General features: G+C 46.0%; 1 protein-coding gene across 1 annotated transcript in view; it reads right to left on the reverse strand.

Moving 5' to 3' along the window:
• Nucleotides 1-830: 830 nt before the first annotated feature.
• Nucleotides 831-25078, reverse strand: part of RHCE (Rh blood group CcEe antigens) — a gene marked incomplete at both ends in the record, with an annotated part of 33982 nt that continues 9734 nt past the window's right edge. Inside the window, 9 exons of the mRNA XM_079698521.1 lie at nucleotides 831-857; nucleotides 5611-5684; nucleotides 8674-8753; nucleotides 12482-12615; nucleotides 14941-15078; nucleotides 16619-16785; nucleotides 17544-17691; nucleotides 20143-20293; nucleotides 23857-24043. Coding sequence (XP_079554647.1) covers nucleotides 831-857; nucleotides 5611-5684; nucleotides 8674-8753; nucleotides 12482-12615; nucleotides 14941-15078; nucleotides 16619-16785; nucleotides 17544-17691; nucleotides 20143-20293; nucleotides 23857-24043 — 1106 coding nt within the window. The remainder of the gene's footprint in view (nucleotides 858-5610; nucleotides 5685-8673; nucleotides 8754-12481; nucleotides 12616-14940; nucleotides 15079-16618; nucleotides 16786-17543; nucleotides 17692-20142; nucleotides 20294-23856; nucleotides 24044-25078) is intronic.

The raw sequence follows: 25078 nt of genomic DNA on the forward strand, positions 1-25078 counted from the left end.
GGAAGGCAGATTCTTTACCACTGGACCACCAGGGAAGTCCCAGTCGTCCCCTTTCTATCTCAGCCATAGTTTTCTCCCAGTGTGTACAATTTGAATGTTGCCTGGTCATCAGCTATTCAAAGAAATGGCTGTGTTGCTGTCATCTCACAGCAAATCACTCCTGGTGAGGTTTTAGATCCACAGGATGTGAGAAGTGGGGGCGATCTTAGGGGTTGAAGTTCACCTTCTCTTCTTACAGATAAGTGAACCCAGACCATGGCAATTTAAATGATTTCCTCAAGGTCATAGAACTAGTTTTTAAATCTTGAGGCAGTGTATCTCCATCTTTGGCCACGAATGTCTTCCCCACAGTTAAATTCAGGATATGCTCAGGGAGTAGGAACTCCTTGTAAAACCACTGGAATAAAAGCACAGTGTCTGCAAGGGCTAAATCTAAGTGAGTTCTTAGTTTTCCCCTGTTTTATATCATCTGCTTTGCTGATGTAGATGAGTTAACTGATAGCTTAATACTTTATTAAGCGCAAGAAAGAATCTAAATTGTCAATAAAATTGAACCAAAACCTTAATTTTGTGAACTGTGTGTCTGCACCTAAGAAAATAATGATAGCATCATCTTTCATGAAACCAAACATAATTATTTAAAATTATTATAATATAAAATTATCCCGTATGTTTTTAGTCTTTTATTTTTAATATCAAATCTATCTCTGGCCTGTTTCATTGTACATGAGACTTTGCTGTAATGAGTGTTTGTCGCACACACAAAAAAATAGGCAACAGTGAAAAGAAGTTGTTTTCAAACAGCCCTTGTTTTTCTTGGATGCTTTCGCTTAATATCCAACAGCCAAATGTGGAAACTGTAAAAGGAAAGCAAACATTTTTTATTACAGATGAACCCTTATCATATGCTTAATATTGTACACATATTGATTCTGGCTTGATCTTTTGAAACTTATGTTGCCCAAAATGTTGTTTCATCACAAAGGTCTTAGAAGTTCTTTCATAAAATCTGAATTGGAAGATCTCTTAGATAGGTAGATCTCATTTCATATAGCTCTTTACATGGATCATTAGTGGTCACCTGGCTTTTGTTTGAACACCTCCAGTGACAGGAGACTCACTACCACATGAAGTAGTTTTGCAGACAGTTCAAATTGTTAGCAATTTATACTGCATCGCCCACTGGGCCTAGTTAAATTCTTTGGAGAAGCATAGAAAAAAATCTTTTCCCTCTTCTACATGACAGTCTCTCAAGTGTTTGAAGATTGCTCTTAGGTCTCCCTTGGGTCTTCTCTTCTGCAAGCTAAATAAATCGATCCTCAGTTCTTTGGTTGTGCCATATGGTACCCTGCCATACAACATCACTGCGTGTTGAATAGCCTTGGATCACAGAATTCTAGAACCAGAAATCAGAGTAGCTAAAGTTTATGCAGTGTTTTCTATGGATCAGTGTGCTAACATTTCACACGTTACCTCCCTTAAATCCTTCCAACAACCTAGTGAGATATCTCCATTTCAGAGATCACAGAGCTAGAGGTGGTAGAACCCAGATCTGTCTGACTCCAGAACATCGAATTTGATCTCATTTCACAAATGAAGGAACTGAGCCTCCGCTCCACCCCACAGAAGTAAAGTGACTTGCCCAAGGGCACCAGCCTGTGGTGGGTGAGCTAGGACTCAATTCAGATCTGCCTCCCAGATAAGGCTGTTTCCACTGGGCCTCTCCCAAAGGGGAGGAATCAGCAGGCTCCTGATCTGTTTTCCTACTTTGCTTTAAAAACCGGCTCTCCTCATTTTGGCAGAACGAGCATTTTTTGGACCCTTACTGTGTGTCTAGAATGTCTATTTTAAATCAGAAGCAGGGGTGACACCAGTGTGACAGGGCTATGCTGTTTTGCATAAAACAGCAAGAGGAACTCAACACATTTTGTCATGTTTTTGTGCCAAAACAGTGGTTGTATTTAAATTTCTTGGCAATACAATCATGTAAAAAATAAACTACAAATACGTGTTCAGAAAGCAATGGATGACCTTGAGTATACTGCAGTCATTTCAGAATCCATCCTACATGCTTAATCCTGTCATACTGCTCACCCCTGAAACATTCATTTTATGGCACCATTTCCCCCATGTAAACCTTGGGAGTTTCCCATCACCTGAAGGATGATTCAAGTGACTCTGCCCACCATTCATCCTCCTCTTCACCAACTCGCCCCTGAGCCAGTTGCTTCATGCTTCTCCTGTGTTTGCTCTCAATCCTCCCCTTTCTTGGAATGTCTTTCACTTTCTGTCACTTAGCCACGTCCAGCAAATCCTGACCTCCCCAAGCTCGTGACCTCTGCCTCTGTTGGTTCAACTAGCAGCTACTGCCCAGGTTACTTATTTAGTGCCTAATAGATAGAGCTGTGCACAGGTAAAGATCCAGTTCTTCTAAGTGCTTAGACCCCTGTTTTCTCTGTTTGCATCGACACAATAATCAGAACAGGGGCTTGTCCATGGGAGACTCGCAAAACAAAGTTCCTTTCTTCATTTTAATAAATGGATATCAGTGGGTCCTTGTGCCTCGGAAACATGAAATAAAATCTATGATTTATGAAATTGAAATTAAAAGTTGAAAGAATGTATCCTCTTAGTGAAGGCAGAAGACATATGAAAAATTATAAATTGGATTTTTGTAAATCAGTATCTGGGTGAGGATCACTGTAATTTCCAGGAAGACAAAGGATTAGTACATGCAGCTCCTTAAGACCTAGAACTAAATTTTATTTAGATTTGTCTCCCCAGCTCTTCATACAATATTGATCCCATATTAGATAATATATTTATGGAATTAATAATGAGTGAATGGGGCCTCCCTGGTGGCGCAGTGGTTGAGAGTCCGCCTGCCGATGCAGGGGATACGGGTTCGTGCCCCGGTCTGGGAGGATCCCATATGCCGCGGAGCGGCTGGGCCCGTGAGCCATGGCTGCTGAGCCTGCGCATCCGGAGCCTGTGCTCCGCAACGGGAGAGGCCACAACAGTGAGAGGCCCGCGTACCACAAAAAAAATAAATAAATAAAAAATAATGAGTGAATGAATGAGTACATCTTAATAAAATCATCCAAGGATGGGATGGGTGTTCTTGGGGGTGGTGAGTGCCCCATCCCAGGAAGTGCTGAGCATGGTCTGGGCAACCAGTGAAGGAATGTCCCTTCCAACCCCCAGTAGTCTGCTTCTATGACATACAATAAAGGGCATTCCATAATGTTTAAAATGTCTTTTTGGATGGTTTACCAAAAAAAAAAAAAATCACCTCTGGATTTATCAGCTTTGGAAGTTTGTATTCTTGCTTTTTAAATGCAAGCTATAAGTGTTACACTGCTGAATAAATAGTTCTACTCAGCTGTAAAAAAAAAAATACATCAGAAGATGAGGGGAGAAATAACCATTCTCCAGTAGCTGCCCACAACACATACATGCTGTGTCTTTGGAGCCAAACAGACACCGATTCAAATTCCTCCTGTTCCATTTACTAGCTCTGTCACTTTGGACAAGTTACTCCTCATCTGCAGACGGGGAGACTTATTCTTACGCAGGGTTTTTGCGAGGATAAAATCAGATAATGTTAAAAGCATCCAGCACAGAATCGGAAACAATAGGCTTGCAATAAATGATAGCTGTTAGGCTTACACATTCCTTTGTGGTTGTCTAAACCCCTAGTAATAAACTTTCACATTCACATGGCAGTTTGCATTTTACATAATGTGGTCACATATGTTATGACCCCACTTGGTCTTCAAAACAACCCAGTGAGGTAGAACGAAGGTTACTGTTCTTATTTTACCAGTGAGAGAGGTCAAGGGTCTTGCCTACATCAGACCTTGCAGAATGGTGACTAGAATCCAGGTCTTCTTGTTCCAGGGACACAATCTCCATTTCACCTGCTGCTGCAGGGGGCTAGTGTTGGGAGAGGGGGTGTTGCTCAGACTTCCTTCATTTGTTCAGCAAATATTTATTGCAACTCAAATACTTCAGCTGGATATTTGTCCTATTTGTGGTATCTCTCGTTAATGAGCAGAGTGCTTAGTATATAATAGTTGCTCAGTAAGCACTTGTGGAATGAATGGATGGATGAAGCCAGTTTTCTGAGTCCTTTCACTAGATTACCCTGCTTCTGCTAAAGGGGCAAGAACACTTGCAGGGGACTGGGAGAGACTAGCTGTTGGGAGAAGCCGTATAGAGAGAAGCTGGTGCAAGATGAGGCAGATTACACACAGCAACGTGGATGACTCCCAGAATAATTACACTGAGCAAAAGAAGCCAGACGAAGAAGAGTACATGCCGTGTGCTTCCATTTATATAAAATTATAGAAAATGTAAGCTAATCTATAGGACAGAAAGCAGTTCAGTGGTGGCCTGGGGATGGAACCGGGTGGAGTCAGGAGGGAGCAGTTTCAAAGAGTCAGGAGGAAATGTTTGGTGGTGATGGATGTGTTCTTACCTTTATTGCGGTCATGGTTTCATAGGTGTATAAACATGTTTAATGTATCAAAATGTATGCTTTAAATATGTGCAGTTCATTGTCAAGTATACCTCTAGAAAGTTGTTTCAAGAGGAAGAGGAGGAAAGAGAGCACGGAGATGAAGGAAAGGGAGACGAGGTGGGTTTTCTCCATAGGTTCTCTCTGTTTCGCCCCTACAGACACAAATGCCAAGGCTTATAGCAAGGCTGGTTCTCTGTCCCTTTAGTGGTCAGTATCTTGGCCTGCTGGGTGGAGAAAGGGTTGGCCTCAGACTCAGAAGAACTGCTTCCACTCACAAAGGCATGATGCTGGGCATTAGCCTGCCCTCTATCAGACCCCACTTCCCATTTATAACTTGGCACTATGGGTCCCTGCTTGTCCAGCCAACCTCAGCATCAATTGGAAGATTACCTAAGGTGACACACATCAGAATGCTTTGTGAACTGTGAGTGTAGGTTAAAGGGAGGAGGGCAGTGGGGTTTCAGGGAATGAGCCCTGACCTCCTTTCTAGCCCAGTCATGACAACAACACTACAATGTCACAGAGACCCTCAGCAGCAGCTGAGTTGTTTGAGCTTTATGTCCCCTGACTAAATAACCCCAGACACCTATGCTGCAAGTTTTCTCATGTCCACTAGCTCTAATTTCTTCAGCTGTGCCACTCACTCCCTGTGAGAACTTGGGTACTCATGGCTCCACTTGGAGGTCTATCAAGTAAGGGGATTGGACTGTCTGGCCCTTGTGGTCCTTCTGGCTCTTGCACTGCAGGATTCCATCACCTTCACGTCAGACTGTTCGCCCGCCCACTTTGGTGACTCCAGGTGGGGAGGAGACATGTGGCCAGTGACAGTTCTCGCATCCCTGACCCTCAGTGATTTTGAGCCATCAGGGAAATGGGAACATTTACTACCTCCTCACCCCCCCACCAACACACACACACACACACACACACACACACACACGCATGCATGCACACACGCTCACACACACATCTTGGATTTGTTTGTTTGTTACTTTACTCTCATAAATGCCAAGTTAACATATATACCCAGGTATCTTTTTAAGTTAATTCACTCAAAACCTTAGACATTAATAGGTTAAAACTCTTACCTTCCAGAAAGCTTGGTCATTAAAATAGTTAACCACGTGAGGTGACTTCCATATCTTGAGGTTTAAGAGTATACCTGTTTAAATTCATAATTAAATGTTACACACTTAGATGATTGCATTTGTTATCTCAGAATTAACCAAAATATTATAAGTCAACTATGGTATCTCAACAGAAATCCTCTTTTCTTCCACAACCAGGAGATAGACAAATTGAAGCACTGTCCTTCCTGGACCAGCTTAATTAATTCTATAGACGTCTTTCAAAAGGAACTGGCAAGAGCAGTTACATCCAAAGGATTTAGGTTACGCAGGAGGTATACGACAGTCATGGATTAACACACTTCCCAAGACGGAACAGAAGGACCCTGTTAGACGGTGCCCCACTTAAGAGCTGATCCATTTAAAATGCAAAAGCTACCATGGAGAGCGACTCAAATAGCCACCCCTGCAGGTCCATCCTCACTGGTTCCAATAAAGTCCCAGTGACCTCAGCTCAAGATTCCACTTGTTAGGAAAGTAGTTTATGACAACTTGCTTCTGTGCCTGTTCTTTTCACCCATCCCTCCTCCACCCAGAGAGCTCGGGCCCTATGCCTTCCCCAGTCGCTCAAAGTCTGCCAAATTTCCAGTACATAAAGTAGTGTTTACCTTTGATGTGAAGCAGGGAAATGCCATTGATAGGTTTATCTGTGTATTTTTAATGATGATCAGTCGCAATGTATTAAATAGTAAGATTAACAAGAGTAGGTGTGTGCTTATTCATATTTTCATCTTATAGTGCGTGCCTTTAACTGATATTGGCGTGTGGAGTGCAATCAGCACACCTCATTTAGCTAGAATTACTCAGAAATGATCCCTATCGCCTACATATATTTTCCAGATAGCTGAGGCTTACTCATCTGATGCAAATCCTCTAAAATTATTATATTTTCTTGTCTTATGAGACAACACTGAACACATTTAGACTTTTAAAAAAAAATCAGAACTGTTCCTAGGAACATCCTTTTATGAAATGTGCTGTGTAACGTGGAGAAGGGCTACAGCTGCTGAAGGTTACTGGCCTGTTCTCCAGCAGCCTAAGCTTCTCATGTTCTTGTGACTGGTTTTAGGAAATTCTCTTCTCCTGCTAGGTTCTCTGCTTTCACTTCTAACTTCTTCCAGGGTGCCTTGCCTCTAGAAACCTGTCCACGTCTAATCAGCTATTTCTAATCTGCCTGACCTGGGAAACCCCATAACTATGCTTGATAAGATGGTTTCTTAAATAAGTGCATATATTATAGATGGGCTCCACGCAATGGGGTCTCTTCACATGTTAAATGCTTGGCTTTAGGGGGTCAGTTTGTTGCCATCTTGGCCTCTTGGAGGCCTCTTTCCGCTTCCATTGTCCAAATCCTTTTTTATCACTGGCTCCCTCATGTGGAAAGCAACATGTGAAGAGGAAAGCTGGTTGGTCTTAACTCTTAAAGGAATAATAAGAGTATCTTTCCTCTATTCTCTTTCTTGGCTTCAGTGAAGCATAGGAAGCCTCCACACACTGGGCAGAGTGGTAAATGGTGTGAGAGGCCAGGTGTAGGGCTGCCAGATAAAATACAAGATGCTCAGTTACTTTTGGATTCCAAATTGGGTGCCTTGTGTTTTCACTTATTAAATCTGGCAACCCTATTCAGGGTTGGACTGCTACCATGAATAGAATGTAAAGTGATGGCTGGAGACATTTTTCTTATCTGTATTTAATTAATCACCTCAGACTCTGTCCAAAGCTGAGGCCAATTGTTACATTAAAGCAATTCTAGCCAATCTCACTCTCTAAAACTCCAAACAGTACTTTCATACATGTTTCAGAGCTGAAAGGATGCCATATGATTAGTTACTATAATCATTTCATTTTACAGAGAAGCCAGCCAATGCCCAAAGTGACAAGCCCAAGTTCACACAACTCCTTAGTATCTACTTATGCTACTTTGTCTCTTATTTGGCATTCACTCCATGCTTAGAGATACAATATATGAAAGTCTAACCAATAAAAGCTGTTTGCTTGTAGAATAACAGTGAACAGTTCTGTACAGAATACATGTTTTCACCTAGCATGTAAGACTGGCAAATTGGTATCTCCCCAAGATTCTTTGCAGGTCTGTCATATTGCAGAAGCAAAAAAACATCAGTCCTCTGTTTACAGATCTCTACTGCCTTCCCATCTCTCAGAATGATCAGGCTCCTTGCTACCACTCTATCCTCAACCCCTGCCACTCTCCCTGTCACTCCATCCACATCAGCTACACTGACATCCTTGCTGTTCCCCAAACATGCAATGCATGCTCCTGCCTCAGTGCCTTTGCACTTGCTGTCCCTTTTCATGGAATCTTCTTCTCCCAAACAAACTCATGGTATCTCCCTCGTTTTTTGCATTCAAGTCCTTGCTTAAAAGTCAGCTTCTTAGATAGGCCTTCCTTACCACCCTTCTAAAAGAGCGGCCCACCTTCACAATAACTCTACATTCCCCCTACCCTGATTTATTTCCCTTATAGTGCTTATTACTATCTGACATAGCACATATATTTTTTATTTTATTTTATTTTATTTTTTTCTGTTTATGGTAAAAGCCCTCTCCCCATCTAGAATGTCAACTCGATGAGGCCAGGGAATTTGGTTCACTGCTGTATCCCGAATACCTAAGAATAGTGCCTGACTCATAGCAGATATTGAACAAATATTTGCTGAACGAAATAGTATTTAGGTGTTCTCAGGGAGTAAAAGGTAAGCTCTGTAGCATAAGGGTCTCCTTGGTCTTCTGTGCAAAATTTGATGAAATCACCAGTCCTGGGCTCAAGAGGCTGCAGTGTCCAGGTGACTTCTGAGGACCTTTCCAATTATGAAAGTTTGTAATTCTGTGTTCCTTTATTTTTTAATCAAGGTCTGGGCTCTTTGCCTCCTTTGGCTGGAGCTGAGGGGGTGGGTTCAGGGGGAAGGGGATGGGCACATACACGTCCAGGGATGGGGCAGGTGCAGTCTAGGCCCAGACCCTGTGCCCTGGACAATGGTGGAAGAAGGGTGGTCTCACACTGACCTGTCAGAAGACCAGATCCCACACCCATAATGATGGTGAAGCTGAATGCCCCGGAGTCGGTGAGTATCTGGTAGCCAAGCCTAGAAATGACAAAGCAGAGGTGGTCACATTTGGGCATCAGGCTGCAGAGGTCACTGGGGACAGAAAAGACTGCATCAGTAGTGATGCTGTCAGGAAGGGCCACCAGAACAAATGTCCCCTCCCTAGGCAGTACATTCCTGTCATTCTCCCACAAAGCTATGCAGACATGTAGAGGGGAAGAAGGGATTTCAAGATCCCCTTTGGCTTACTTTAGTTCTCAGACCCCATGAACCATGAACTAGAGTAGAAGTCAGAAAACCCAAGTTCAAGTCCCAGTTCTGTCACTAGCTGCACGACCCTAGGCACTTAACCTCTCACAGTCCTGAGTTTCCTCATTAGGCAATTAAAGATGAAGGTTTTATTTCTATCAGGGTGAGATGGAGTACAGCTTGGCCATCAGACCCATCTCCCCTGCCTGCCCCCTTGGACACACTTGCCTGTCCTCTCTCCTTCAAAGCAACCCCAGGGCTTCACTTTAAACTATTAAGCGGCCCTTGGAGGACACCTGTGTGACCTTGCAGTAGGCAAAAATTTCTTAAACATGACACACAGGAGCTAAACATAGAGGGAACAATGATAAATTGGACTATGATAAAATTAAAACTACTGTTCATCAAAAGATACCATTAAGAAAGTAAAAAATCGAGGGACTTCCCTGGTGGCGCAGTGGATAAGAGTCCACCTGCCAAGGCAGGGGACATGGGTTCGAGCCCTGGTCTGGGAAGATCCCACATGCCGCGGAGCAACTAAGCCCGTGTGCCCCAAATACAGAGCCTGCACTCTAGAGCCCGTGAGCCACAACTACTGAGCCCACGTGCCACAACTACTGAACCCCGTGCGCCTAGAGGCCATGCTCTGCAACAAGAGAAGCCACCGCAATGAGAAGCCCGCACACCGCAACGAGGAGTGGCCCCCGCTTGCCACAACTAGAGAAAGCCCGCGCACAGTAACGAAGACCTAACGCAGCCAAAAATAAATTAATTAAATAAATAAATTTATTTTTTAAAAATCCCACAATTTGTGAAAAATGCTCTATCCAGCCTCCAAGCACAGCATCTGACTCATTTACATTCACTCACCCAAATAGGAAATTGACAAATATTGTTTGTGGAATGAATGTAACGTCAACTGACTCATCCAATGACACAGAGCTAATAAAGCAGCTGATCCACACTTCCCAGAAAGCACTCTAACTGCCAGCTCAGTCCTTTCCCCATCTTTCCACTACATCCAGATGCCCCTCCTACGGAGGCAGCAGCATCAGTAACCATCACAAAGAAAGGGGCCATGTGTTGGGTGTTTACTCCATGCCAAGCACTGTCCTGAGCCCTTTACTTATTATATGTTGCTGAATCTTCACAGCAGCCCTGGGACATGGATCTTATTATCCTATTTTACAGATAGAAAACTGAGACTTAAAGAGAGTTTGAATACCACGCCTAAGGTCACACAACTGGTAAATGTGACCTTGGTCTGTTTGTCCCTGAAGCCTGTGCCCTTTACTTCCAGCAGACCAGAGGCCACCCTGAGAGGGGTCATTGCTGTCACTGTGCCCTTCCCTTTGCCAGGTTCCCGCAGAGGAGAGAGGACTACTTCTTGGTCCTCGGCTGTCTCATCCTGATGAGAATGGACTTGCAGAGGGGTGCTGGAGCCAGCTCACACAGATACACAGGCCGATAGTTCTCAGCTCTTCTCAACTCCACATTCAGGGGTGTTACCTTGATGGCTTGAAATTGGCCACAGGGAGAAATCAGCAAATGCACTAAGTCAGGGCTTTGTTTCCCTGGAGAGCCAGTTGTTAGTGCTTTAGCAGCACACTGCTGGTTGACAGCTTTGCTTTGTTTTTTGGGGTTTTTTTTTTTTTTTTTTTGCTATAGGCCAATAGTTCTCAAACTTGAGCTTGTCTGAGAATCACACAGAGGACTCGTTAAAACAGACTGCTGGGCCTGCCCCCAGATTTCTAATTGTGTGGGTCTGGGGTGGGGTATGATTTGCATTTCAAACAAGTTCCCAGGTGATGCTGATGCTGTTGAGAGCCACTGTTCTAGGAGAGCCGCAGAATCACAGAATTTGGGGGATAGAAGGGTAGGTGGTCCAGAAGGTCCAGGTTGGCAGCCCACGAGCAGAATTTGGCCCACACAATGTTTCTAATGATTTTGAATCTTTTGCCAATGCTTGGGAAGTACATGCAAAACTCTGGATTTCTGACTTTTGAAAAGTTAGATCTGGCAACACTTATCCTGGGACCTTGCATGGTATTAGCTGCCTGGCACTGAGGAGCAAATGCCCATAGTTCCCTCCCCTCACCGGTCTCAGTTTTAACCTGACCTGCCTGGTCCCTACAGGTATCTGAGTGTAGGACCCTGCTAGATCAACCCCTCATTTTACAAAGGGGAACTCAGGAGCCCGGAGAGAGGAAAAAGCTTTGCTGAGAGTCACACAGCTATTGAAACAGTGGCAGGCACATCATTGGAGTCCATTACAGAGATGCACTGCTTCACACAGACCATCCCCTCCCCACCCCCAAATGGCATCCTCCTCACCCCCAAGCAGCTCATAGAGGTATATCTCACCTGCTCATAGAGGATTCCTATAATTTGGGGCTATGGTCGTCTCTGTTGTTAGAACTGAGGGATGCAGACCTCCATGATTTCTTTGAAATACCTCCACAGCGATGAGCTCTCATCACCCACCGCAGGTGCTCATAACCTTTACAGCCAGGTTTCAGCCACATGACCTTGGACAGCTAACTCCCCCAAAGTATCATTTCTTAGGGAAAACTAATAATACCTCACCAGGTGGTTGTGAGGATTGAATGAGATGATGACGTAGTGATTTTAGCATAATGCCTAGCATTTAGAAAGCAGTCAATAAACAGTGCTGATTGTCATCAGTAATATCATTATTGTTATCACTAACTCAGTTCATCTGGAAAAATCTATCCCTGTGCCCAAGTCACTCTTTCATTATATGTGAGTCACATTCAGAAGATAAACAACAGGCCCCCACTGCAAAAAAAAAAAAAAAAAAAAGGAAAGAAACAAGAAGATAAACAACTTCCAGAAGGTGATGACCAGGGTTCTGATCATTGCTGTCCATTGTCTGGGGGACACAGGATCTGACTCTGGTCCAGAGACCCATGGTCCCACCTCACTGTGTGACCTTAGCCAAGCTCCTTCCCTCTCTGGGTCTCAGGGATGGGCTGTACTCAGCATTTTCCTACATTAACATATCAAATCCTCTTAACCACACAGTACCTGGCCTCAAGTAGCATCCAACACCCCTATGAGGAGAGGACTTATCATTATCTTCATTTACCATCGGGTGACAGAGGCTCAGAGAGGTTAGGTAGCATGGCCCAGCTAAGAAGAGGTCAAGACCCCACGGCACACTTCACCACAACCTAAACTACCAGGGACTGAAAAACAAGCTCAATTGGCTTGAGCCTGATTGCCTGCTCTGTCTGCATTTGGGGAGGACTCAGGACTGTCTACCTTTGCCCTGCACCTAAGCTGCCTGCTTTAGAAAGAAGTGGCCTGGACAGGTGATAAGTCCATACACAGTAGGGGCTGGGCAGAATTTCAGAATAAATTGGCCAACGGATATTCACTGAGGACTCTGACTGCCCGGCCCTGAATGTAACGCCCCCCCTTCCCCGGCCAAGGGCTCTGGGCACACTCCTTCCTGAGTTGGATGGGGTGATAAGGGGCTGAGCCAAGTGACCTACGTGGAAACTTTGGTCCACTTGACCTGAAATGCCATCAGCACAATGTTGGTGACCCCTCCGAGTAGACCCGGCAAGCCGAAGGTATATTGCACGCCGTAGGCGTCATGGAGGTCCAGCGTTCGTTGAAGACACACCTGGGGACAAACACCATTATCAGCAGATCTGCACGTGGGACTGACACTCCTTACCCACCCTTTCACAGACGCTTGGCATCCAGGGCATCCAGGGTGATGGGCATCAGGACTCAACTAAATAAGTGCTTCTCAGATTTGAATGTGCACTCACAGCACCTGGGGAGCTCCTTAAAATGCAGAGTTGGATTTGGTGGGTCTGGGGCCTGAGATTCTGCATTTCTAGCAAAGTCCCAGGTGACACCAGTGCTGGTCCGTTGTCCATACTACTCACCTTTGGGGCTGATGATTCTGTGTTATGCTAGGGACCCTCCTGTGCACTGTAGGAGATTTAGCAGCGTCCCTGGCCTGTACCTTCTAGATGCCAGGAGCACCCCTCTCCCAAGTGTGTCAACCAAAACTGTCTCCAGATATTGTCAAATGTCCCCAGGGGCTGATTGAGACCCACTGGTCTAGACCAAACCTAACTGCCATCCAAGAGACCACATGGCTGATTAACAGGAAAGAATCTGACCACACCTCTAGACGCCCAGTCAGTGCTCCTTCCGTTTCATCACTTGGCCTCCCAGATGGCCGGGAGCCAACAGATGTGGATACCAATGGAAATTTGATCAGTCTAGTTCCCTCCTCAGAATCCTCATGGTCTTGGGAATAAAAATTCAGACTCTTGAACTCACCCAGAAGGTATTCCTGAGCACCTGCCACCTCTCAAGGCTATGGTGAGAGGCACACTCCCTGATGAACTTTAGGCTTCAGCCCAATGAACATCTTTCTGTTTCCTGGTTGGGCCACATGCTCTTCTCGCCATTGAGCCTTTGACCACACTGTTTCTTCTGCCTGGAGTACATTTCTTTCCCTAGCTAATATAAGTTCTTTGTCAATACTCGGGTGAGACATTCTCTGCTCTGGGAAGCATTTACTGACCCATCTCAGGCCAGCTTAGATGTGCTCCAGTAGCAGTTAACACACTGTGTTGCGTTTGTCCATTTCCTTCACTACACTATAGCTTGTGAAACAGGATGACTGTTAAAACAAATGTGTTGAATGAATGAGTGAATGAATGAATGAAAAAATCAGTGAATCATCTTTGAATCCTTCCCGCAGTGATAGACTCAAGGAACCTGAGGCACAGAGAAAGTGACAGACACTGAGCCTCATGATACTTGTGATACATGTTTTTTGGCCATGCCGCGCGGCTTGTGGGATCTTAGTTCCCCCGCCAGGGATTGAACCCGGGCCCTCGGCAGTGAAAGCTCGGAGTCCTAACCACTGGACCGCCAGGGAATTCCCGTGATACACGTTTTGCTGAATATGTCCTACTTTCATCAGAGGATCTCAAAACCAGAGGAGATAAAAAGACAGGCGCTTCCACTCCAAAGATGAAAAGCAGACAATGCCATCTTTTGGTCAGATCGAACTGTTGGTAAGTTCTTCCTTATTTGGGATTGAAACTGCCTCCCTGAATATCCACGGTTCATCCAAATTCATCTTTTTGTGTCACCCAAAAGTCTATTCCTTTTTCCTCCATCAGGTCTTCAAACCTATGAAGATCTTGCTCCTAAATATTTCCCTTAGAAGTGTGTGATAACAAATTGGCTATAATGGAGCATTCTGATGTTACCAGTATATGTTGAATATTGAAGGAAGAAAAATCCATCCACTTAGAAGAAAAACTAAATAATCAGAAGTGGACGTGACCTGGATTATCAGCCCAGCATCCCTCTTTTGAGTGCTGCCCTTCCAACCCCCACTCACATGGTTCATGGACAGCAGACTTGCATGTATGATGTGCCCTACCTCCCACCCAGCCAAAGATGGACACATTATCCAAGTTAGACCAAGGAGCCCCTTCTCCAAAGAATTTGCAACTGGGGCCAAGAGATTTCACCTGGCTGCTCTCTTGAAGAGAAAGACGACATTCCACCATGTGGAGTAGGAGAAGAAGAAGGAAGTCTACAGAGTGAGAATAAAGCAAATGTTCAGGAAAAGAAAAAAAAGGAAGAGCAGGGACTTCTTGTGTTCCCCACAAGACTCGCATCCCTGGTGCCAGCCATTCCTGGGCTCCCAGCAGCATTCCTGTCCTTGGGTTCGGTGATACCCCAGTAGCCTTCTAACAAATCCCCCTTATTCCTAAGCAAGCTTGAATAGGTTCTGATACTTGCTCCCCAGATCTTGACAAATGCACCATCCAACTTGGGTGGGTCCCTCACCCTAGCTGTGAAGCTAAACTAATGCAGCCCTTGGCACTACAAGATGGCCCGCCATGTTCTAGGGGCCTAGACCCTGGTGGAAGCCAAAGCAGCAGGTGTTCATTGCCCAGCTCCTTACCTGCAGATACATGGCTCCCCAGATGGAGATCAGCCCAGCCACGAGACCCAGCACCATGGCAAGCCAAGGAGAAGGGATCAGGTAAGAGGGGGCGCCCACAGCCACACCTCCTGCCAGCACCGCATTGTGGATGTGAGTCTGCAAAGGAATAGCTTGTGGGTGAATGAAATGACACAGAGAGGACAGCATCTCTCTAAATTACTTGGTAAGCCGGTAGCAAGACAACAGTGTAACGTCTTCCCTGCTTCTCTGATCCTGAAACTAGCCCCTCCCCTCTGCTGAGAGTTCACCAATGGTCTTATCTCACCCCACTTCTCAGGCTCAGGGAGCAGTCACCCTGATTGGGAGTCATTTAGCCTGAAAGTGCAGTTACTCAGGATCCTAGCCATGCTCACACTTAGTTGTGATGTGTCCTTGGGCGCTTAACCACTCAGTGCTTTAATTTTGTCACCAGAAAAATGGGGTTTTGATTGTATCTACTGATATGGTTATTGTGAAAATTGAGTTACCATATATAAAACTCTGAGCCCAATGCCTGGCATAGAACATGAGTAAATGCCCCCAAAATATAAACCATTATTATTGTTTTTTACTATTATTATTATTGGCTACTTGGTGCCTATGTCACCCTGTATTATTGGACCCCATCCCAAGAAGCTGGCCCTTGTTCCTGGGTTATGTCTCTGCTATGACCTTCACTTCCTCTAGAACTGGGGCCTTGCCTTGCTCTTAGGCTACTGCTCTCTGCCCCTCTCAATTCTACCCAGATCTTGGAGCTCTGGGCCCTGGGACCAGCTTCTGGGCTTCCCTGACCTGATGCCTACACCTGCCTCCCTGGATGTCGCTACCTTGTCTGATCCTAGACTCCCTGTGACCATGGAGCTCACCTGTGGGGACCCTCACCTCCCCTTAGTGCTGTTAACCTGTCATCCTTGGCCATCTTCTCTCCCCTTCACCTCCGCCCCTAACCACCCCCCACATCTGTCTAGACTTTCCCATCATGTCTGGCTGGCTGATCTCATGCCCTGATCATCATGGGACCTTGTTTTGTCTTTAGTCTACATCTCACCCACCTCTCCCCCGAAAACTCACACACAGACTCACAGCTACGTTGATAATAGCAGCTAATATTTGCCCAGCACTTATTAGCTCTGGGCATGAAGCCCTTTACGTGCCTCATCTCTCAATTCCCACTTTACATATGAGGCAGTTGAGACTCAAAAAGTTTAAGTGGCTTGGCCAAGTTCAGATGGCTAGGGAAACAAAGTTCTTTACTTCTGATTCCGTTTATTCCATTCTTGAAATTTCTTGGGGGAAGGGGAGAGGATGACTCTTTCTACCCCAGTTTTTCTCTGCTGACTCTTGCTTATGGGAGCTGGCTTTAGTAACTAGCAGAAATGGGGTTCAGACTTGGGTTTGTTTGATGTCAAGGCTGATAGATTTAATCACTCCCCCCAGACGGCCTTTGCTCATTTGACAGTCTCCTATGTTCCAGGCCCATTTTGACAAGGCAGTGCTGATGGGCTGATGCCCCACGATGCTGCAGACAAGACCCCATCACCCGATATGCTCTTTCCCGACCTGTGGGGCTGGCACTGAGGCCGGCGGGTGGGGTGTGAATATGTGTGTCAGGCCTAGAAGACCCAAGTGCTGCCCAAGGGACAGCCCCCCTCCTCACCATGTTGATCTTCCCTTGAGGGTGAACCAAGGCTGACACTGAGATGGCTGTCACCATGCTGACAGCAAGGGCGTAGTAGGTGTTGAACAAGGCCTTCTTTTTTTCGTCCGGAATGTCCAGCAGAGCGGAGTTGAAACTCGGCCAGAACATCCACAAGAAGAGGGTGCCTGGAGGCCAGAGAGGGTCAGTGGCCGGAACCAGTATTCCTGCTCCAAAGCCTGAGCCAGGGGGACTTCAGACAGGAGAATTCTGGACCTGGCAAGTCTCATCTCTGTCACTTTCTTGCTCTGTGACTTTGGGCAAATCATGTCTCCTCTCTGAATTCTTAAGCTGGTAGGGCCCAGCTAACATACTTTACAGGCAAGGAAACTAAGGTCTAGAGAGTTGAAATCACCAAACCCCAGGCCTCCTGACCCTTGCCTGTGATGGCTTAAATGCTTATTTTAAAAAATTAATGGGATGCTTTCATTTGGCCCAACGACCTGGTATTCAGGTGCCTGCTGGTGATCTCACTGCCTGATTTCCTTCTTCTAAGCCTCTCCCAGCCTCTAAGTTCATCACTTTTACTGGAGCTCTTCAAACTATTGATACACCATGATTACTCCTCTCTTCCCACCCCCATTCTTCCCTCCACTCCTAGGCCCGGCTTTCTTCACATGTGCAATTCTCTGCTTTATTGGATAACCTTCTTTAAACTGAGATGTAATGAGCCTCTCCTCTCCTTTGGATATTAATGAAGAGAAGTTCCCTAGAGGGGAATTCAAAGATGTGAATTCATCAGATACTACTTGAAGAAATGGATCATTACCGAGGGGCTTCAGACACCCAGAAAAGGTTGGAAAAGGAGAGAGAATTTTCTGGAGAGCCCTTTTGGAGCCTCTTGCCCACCCCAGATCTGAGCCCACCCACGCCACCTTGTTCTCACCCAGCATGGCGAACAAACTGGGGCTCGTTGCTGTCTGATCTTTGTCCTCCGCTGCATTAGGCAGAGGCTTTGGGAGGCAGCAGGCCACAGTCAGCCCGAAACAGGCCGCAAACACGTGGATGTACATCATGCTTATGTGGTTGTCCATCTGCAACAAAACCCAGTGGAAACAGTGAGTGTCAGCATCTTCTGCCCACAGGGAGGGAACCTCCCGTGTTCCTTGGAGAAAGTTCTGGCTTCATGTAGGAGGCGTGACTTGAAGTCAGGAGACTGACCCTGCCCAGCAGCCCCCCTTTCAGAGGAGTCCTGTGAGTTGCTGTGTATTTATTCCTGATAAGTTTCTGGTTGGCTTTATTTATTCAGTTGGCCGCGTCTTGCATCTTGCAGCCGCGTCTTAGTTCCAGGACCAGGAATTGAATCCAGGCCACAGCAGTGAAAGCACCGAGTCCTAACCACTGGACTGCCAGGGAACGCCCCTCTGGTTGGCTTTAAACACTTTTGGCTGAAGTCCACTTAGGTGGGGGAAGAGTCACACGGACATGTACCCCACTGCTTCCTACATTTTGGCAGAATTTCAAATTTTGCATAGAGTATGAGTGATACGATCTTTGCAACATGAAGCAGCCATAATTTTTATAATACTGAACTAAAGTGTTCAGAAAATTCCAGCTATATGTTAATTTTGCTTTACGAATATCAAATTTAGTAACCCTTCATAACTCACTTCGTGGGCTACTGGTAAGTCCTGTCAGCTGTGCCTTCAACAAATATCCAGATTTGGCAGAATTTTCACCACCATACTCCACTGACCCCCACCTTGGTTTAAGCCACCATCAACACTTCCCCAAGTTTTTGCAATAATCTTCTAACTGGTCTCTCCATTTCCACCCTTGTCCCCCAATGGACTCTTCTCCACGTAGCAGCCAGAGAGACCCTGTTAAAATCTTAGCTCATGGCATATTTCTGCTCAGAATCCCCCAGTGAGGGGGGTGGGAATTCCTCAATGTCTCCCTCAATGTCAAAGTCAGCGTTCTTACTACGACCTACAAGACCCTGCATGATCTGCCCTCCCACATCCTCTGAGACTGCACCTCCTGCTCAATCCACACACACTGTCCTTGCTCTTCCTCAAACCCACACTCATGCTCCCACGTCAGTACCACTTTGCACCGTCTGTTCCACTGCCTGGAGTGCATGGTGGAGGGAGTGGTCCACCCTGGGTACAGGCAATAAGGGGACGCATTGTCTGTAGAGAATTTAAAACAATTAAAGCAACTAAAAGTCCATCTGCTTTTTATTATCATCATGTGCCAACAATTCTAAACAGTGTCACTGACACAATCCTCCTCCTGAAAGAGGCAGACCACTCCCACGGCCCTGCCCTCCGTCTGCCACTGTCCTCAGATACCCACGTGACTTGCAAACCTGCTGCCTTCAGCTCTTTACTCAAAAATTATTTGCCCAGTGAAACCTTCCTTGGCCAACCTCCCTAACACTTTATCTTCCCTCACAGCTATTCCTGTCTGCTTTCCTCATTTTATTTTTTTCTCCATAGTACTTATCACTATTTAACACACTGTATCTTTTGCCTATTTTATTGTTTATTGGCAGTCTTTCCCTCTGGAATAGAAGTTCCACGACAGCTGCATTTCCCCACTGCCTAGAAGAGTGCCTGGTACACAACAGGCTCAAAATAAATATTTGTGAAAGGAATGAATGAATGGTAAGGAACCCTCAGTCGCACATAAAAATGAAAGTCTGTGGAATTCCCTTGTAAGAACTGAAGAAGTCTTGCATTTTTTTTTTTTTTTTTCTGTATGCGGGCGTCTCACTGTTGTGGCCTCTCCCATTGCGGAGCACAGGCTCCGGACGCGCAGGCTCAGCGGCCATGACTCACGGGCCCAGCCGCTCCACGGCATGTGGGATCTTCCCGGACCGGGGCACGAACCCGTGTCCCCTGCATCAGCAGGCGGACTCTCAACCACTGCGCCACCAGGGAAGCCCCAAAATCTTGCATTTTTAATCTCTTTCAGGTCCCCCAGGAATCCAAAAACCACATTTGGGAATCGTCAGCTTGGAATACTCCTTTCTTGAGTTGCCTCTACTGGGAACAGCTCTGGTTTCTGGCTCTAGTTTCCCCTGAACCCTTCCATGCAACGAACCCAGGCTAAATTGAAGTTTTTGAGGAGAAGCAGTGAACTCTCAAAATCAGTGCCAAACCCTCCCCCGGACCATCTAAACTAAAACATTGAAGCTGCAGAGAAGAGAGGAGATGGCTTTGAATTAATGCAGCTTTTTAAAACAACCACTATGAAAACCATAACAAAGTAGGAAAAGGCTTATAATGCATTGCCCACGGTGGGCTTTCCATCTCTGGGAATTGACCTCTCTCCTTGACAGTTTTTACCGTGGGAACCACCTTCATAGCATTTGCTTGCTATGTTTAAATGTTTAGCATAGACCACACTTTTGCAACCCCATTCTGGCCTGTCATTAATTTTTTTAATCCCAGAAGCTTTATCAAGTGGAGACAGAGCCCTCCCCTTTCACCTGCTCAGCCCTCATCCCCGAGGTACCTCCTCACGGCACCATCACTCACATTGAAGACTTCCTTGCCGACCATCCTCGTGGCACTAAAGGCTGTCACCTCTATCAATGTCATCAACAGCAGCTGCAGCAGGTTGACCTTCCCCAGGATGACACCCACTGAGATCAGCACAGATGTAGCGCTCATGGTGGATATCTGAATACTGGGGAGAGGGGGCAAGACAGGGATGACTGAGAAGGAAGGATGCCTCCCATTCATTCATCCACTCATTCAGCAAACACTTGTTGAGGACCTACTCTCTGCCTGAAACTTTTCAAGAAACTGGGGATGGAGTAGGAGAGCAAATAGACAAAATTTCCGCTCTCATGGGGATGGAAGCTGCCGAGTCTGGGGTCTCCTTCCTCCCCTCCCCCCCTCAGGATGGCAGCCACACTCTGATTGATCTGCATACACTCATCTGTACTGAGGATGCTCCGAAGTTCTCAGAGGAATGTCTGATGGTTCCCACGGGACCGCTTCTGGGATCTGACTACTAGGATTCTGCCCTGGGCTTCTCTTCTACTGTCATCACTCACAGATGCTCAATAGAGGGCGCTCTTCACCTGCCCGCCCATCCTTCAGGCACCACCACCTTCCTCTCTCCTCCCTGTAGTGGAAAGAGACTGGGTTTGGAAGTAGGACAAGCCTGGCTTCCAGTTCCAGCTTTTCCACTTGAACAGCTATTTAATCTCACTGAGCCTGTTTCTTCATCTGTCAAATAAGAAGGATGATAATACTTATCTCACGGGAGTGTTGCGGGGATTCGAAGGAATAGTCGTGCATGTGTGTCTAGCACACCATGACTGGCACAAAGAACTAACTCAGTGCTATTACTGATTCCTTCCTTCCCTTGACAAGTGAGCAAGCTTAGTGCAGGGATTCAGAAGGAGAAAACAATTTTTGTTTTCAAGACACTTATGATTAGCCTGGGGAGACAAAGCAGACATCATGACCCTGTCAATTAAAACCATCTGCAATAGCATGAGGCCAGAGGGGTTCACTGGAGGGAGAGAGCAATGTGAACTGGACTCATCAGGGAGGGCTTCCTGGAGGAGGTGGCACTGAGCTGGACAATCCATTGTGGTTAAACCAACCCACCCTCCTCTGGCACTTTGCTGAGCCCACCCCTCCCCCTGGGAGTTGATGATGATGATGCTACAACCACCACCACCGCCATAATAGTGATAGTAATAATAATAATCTATTGAGCATTATGTATAACAGGCTTGCAAGTACATCACCTCATTTAAACTTTAATCCTCCAGGTAGCCCTCTGTAAATGGTGCTAGGGTACCATTCAGTACCTCCATTTTACAGGTGAGGACATTGAGACTGGAAGAGGTGACTGTTTTGGTAATGGCCACACAGCTAGTTAATGACAAATGTAAGGTTCAAACCCACCCATCTGGCCTGGATCCAAAGCCTGTGTTCTGAAGTCTGGACACAGACTTCCCACTGTTTGCTGCCAATGTAGTGCCCTACTTAAGGCTCAAGGACTTCAGAGGGAAAGCCAGAGGAGGCCAAAGGTATGGGGAAGGAGCCTCACAGGGGCCAGGAATTATTTGAAATGAAGGGTCACTCAGTGCTTCACTGTGGCTGGCCATGTTAGCTTTTGGGTGAGCACTCATTTAACTGGCAAAAGCTTAATTCAAGAGATTCTGTGCCAGTGGGAGGATTTCAGACCTCAGGGGCCAGTTGGGACCAGGGAGGTATTGAGACAGTGAAGTACGGTGCTTAGAACAGTCTTGTTCAGGCTGCCAAGGTTGGAATCCTGGCTCAGCACTTCCTGGCTGTGTGGCCTTGGGCAAATGACTTAACCACTCTGTGTTTCCATGTCCTCATCTATAAGAGAGGCAAGGCCTACAGAGCTGTTGGGAGGGCAAAGTGAGTCAAGCAAAGTAAGGGGGTTGGTTATTACTATGATAGGCCCTCCAAGACCTTTTAACATACCGCCTTAAAAATATCACAACTTTCGGCGTTCTTTTTATTTTCATCTTTGTTCCAATAACCATTTACTAAGTCCTTACTATGTGAGGAAGACAAAGGAGGATAAAACTGAATAAGACAGGCCCCCGCCCTGAAGGGACTGGTCATCGGTGACTCAGGGCAGAACCGATTCAGTGCCAGGTCAGGCCTCGGGCGGGTGAGGTGGCAGGAGAGGGAGAGGGCCTGTCTGAGAGGCAGGCCTGGACACCGCCCACCAGCCCAGCCAGAGCAGGAAAGGTCAGGAAGGAGCCCATTGTTCAAATCTGTGAAGCCAGCCCCATTGGGGGTCACAGCTGGGAGGACCCAAGTGGTCAGGGCAGGGCAGGGGCGTTCACTCGGGCTGTAAATGGCCTCTTCTTGTCTTTCTGGATTGAGTCGAGAGCAAACAGATTCCTGCAGGCAGGACGTCAGAAGAAGGGGGCAGCCTGGAGATGCCTGGAGACTCAGGCTCAGGAAGCCGAAGGCTTGTGTGACCTTAAGCCAAGGCAGCAGAAACACCAGACCAGGACCACCCTATTGGAGTTCCCCCAGAATGCCCTTTGTCACTTCCCAGGTGGTTACTGGGGTTATTGAATCCCCATGGGGATCAGCTCTAAAATGGTTTAAAAGAAAAAAGGTGAAGAGATTTTTTCAGGGCCCGTGGGGAGCTGGCTACACTGGGTTTCTTGTCAGGACCACTCTGCAGTGTGTGGGAAAGGTTACAGAGTTAAAACTGAAGCCATTTCCACCAGTTAGCTATGTGACCCTAGGCAAGTGTCTTACGAGCTCTGAGAGTCTAGTTCCTTGCCTGTACGCCACATCAGACCCCTACTTGGAAGGGCTAAACAAACATTGTTTGTGAAGGGCCCAGCACAGAGCCTGGTTCATGGAGAGATATTTAACAGCAGTGCCCAGAGGTTTAGTAGGGTCTCAGAGGGGAGGGTAGAATGGCCTTGAAGGGGTCCCCAAGATACCTAAGGTGGGATTTACCCATCATCTGGGCAAGACAAAGTTTCAGAATTGGATAAAACCAAAAAACAAATTTTAAAGAAATTTTACCTGGTTCCTCCTATTAAGTGTGAATGACTTTTTTTGCAGGTATGTACAACTTAATGTATGTGTGTGTGTGTGTATATATATATATATCCTCTTGTGTAACTATCATACAGGATAACATAGAGAATGTTTACTGCACCACATAAATTTCTTTTGTGCCCCTTCCTAATCAGTAAACACTCGGGTAACCATTATTCTGACTTCTAGCAACACAGGTTAATTTTGCTAGTTCTTATAAAGGCATCTAAATAAATCAAAGTTAATTTAAAGAAACTAAAGACAAGCCTATTTCTTGTCCACCAGCATTTGAGGACTGAGAGTACTTCCTTCTTTTCAAGAGACTCTCTCTCCGAGTGTGAGATTTCTATTTCTTTTTGTCTAATCTCTATTAATTTTTTCTTTGAACTAATATTTATTGTATAAGTTTATGAAATCAAAATCAATAAAAAAGAAAGGATACAGGGTGGGCTGTAGATCTGGGCCCCTTGTGATGTCACAGAGCAGGGTTGTCAGATAAAATAGAGGATGCCAGTTAAATTTGAATTTTAGACAAACAATGAGTAATTTGTTAGTATAAATAAGTCCTGAGTATTGCATGGTGTCGGTGCTAGAAAGAGAAGGGGACAAGCCAGCTCTTCTAGAATCTGCCCTCTTGGGACCCAGACCCCCAAGGACCCAAAAGTGATCCAGTGGCCATCCAGTTACCTGGAAAGATTGAGGACCATCTTCCTAAGGGAGAGTTGGTTCAGGAAGCCATCCAGCAAGACTGTCAGCTGCACCCCGAGGGCCAGCATGAAGAGATTGAAGGCCACGCTGCTCCAGCAGTGTCTCCGCAAAGATGTGTTGAGGAAACCCAAGCCAAGGACTGCCATGATGATAACATCCTGGAAGTCTGCTCAGGGAAGAGATGTCGAGAAGGAGGAAGAGAAGCAGACAAGGTGGAGGGTTGTGTGAAATTGGAGTTTTACACAATGGCAGCTGGAAGGGATATTAAAGATTATTGAAAAGTGCTTAGTCAAGTTACTTCCCCTCTTTGAGCCTTAGTTTTCTCATCTGAATAATGGGGATAACACAGACATATCATGCAGGTTTGAGGGAAGGTTTAACTGAGCTAATGCAGGGCCTGGCCCATAGTGAGTGCTCATTAAATGCAACAATTATTGTTATTATTAAACACAATGATATGAACACGTGTAGAGCATCAGGACAAGTCCTTGCACATAGTTTACACTCAGTAAAGGTACTGACTCCTGCTTTTGAGAATCCGGTTCAACATCCTGATCATGTGTGAGAGAAGATAAGGCCACAGAAGCTGATGACTTAGCTCAGGTCATGCAGAAGAGGGGGCAGAAGCGGGTCTAGAGGTTCATAGGCAAGAACCGAAATTATCTTCGCAGAAAACGGCTCTCTCCCTTTGACCCCTGCTGAAAGGGACCTGGTGGGCCAGCAGAAAGCACCAGAGCCACATGGGTGACCCTCCCCTTTTCCAGCCTCAGACCCTGCACAGGGGCTGCTGTGACAGATGAGCGCAAGGGACTTAGCTAATGTTCAGGAGGGGACCAGCAAGAGGAAACGGGCGGATGCTTTGAATTAATTCCAGGTTTGCAAAATGGATAACAGTTTGGGCTCTGGAACCAGATAAGCTTGGGGTCATATCAGGGCTCTGGCACTTTCCAGCTGTGTGGCTTAATCTAGTTATTTAATGTCTCTGAGTTTTAATAACAGCCGACATTTATTAAGTGTTTACCAAATGCCAACACTGTTTTAACCACTTCACGTAAACTATCTCATTTAGTTCTCACAAGCATCCTTCAAGGTGGGTGCTGGTTTTTTTTTTTTAATATTATTTATTTGTTTGTTTGTTTGTTTGCCCCGGTTCTTAGTTGTGGCCGGCGGGCTCCTTAGCTGTGGCATGCAAATTTATAGT

The sequence above is a fragment of the Hyperoodon ampullatus genome (assembly GCF_949752795.1).
Source record: "Hyperoodon ampullatus genome assembly, chromosome: 2".
Classification (NCBI taxonomy): Eukaryota; Metazoa; Chordata; class Mammalia; order Artiodactyla; family Ziphiidae; genus Hyperoodon; species Hyperoodon ampullatus.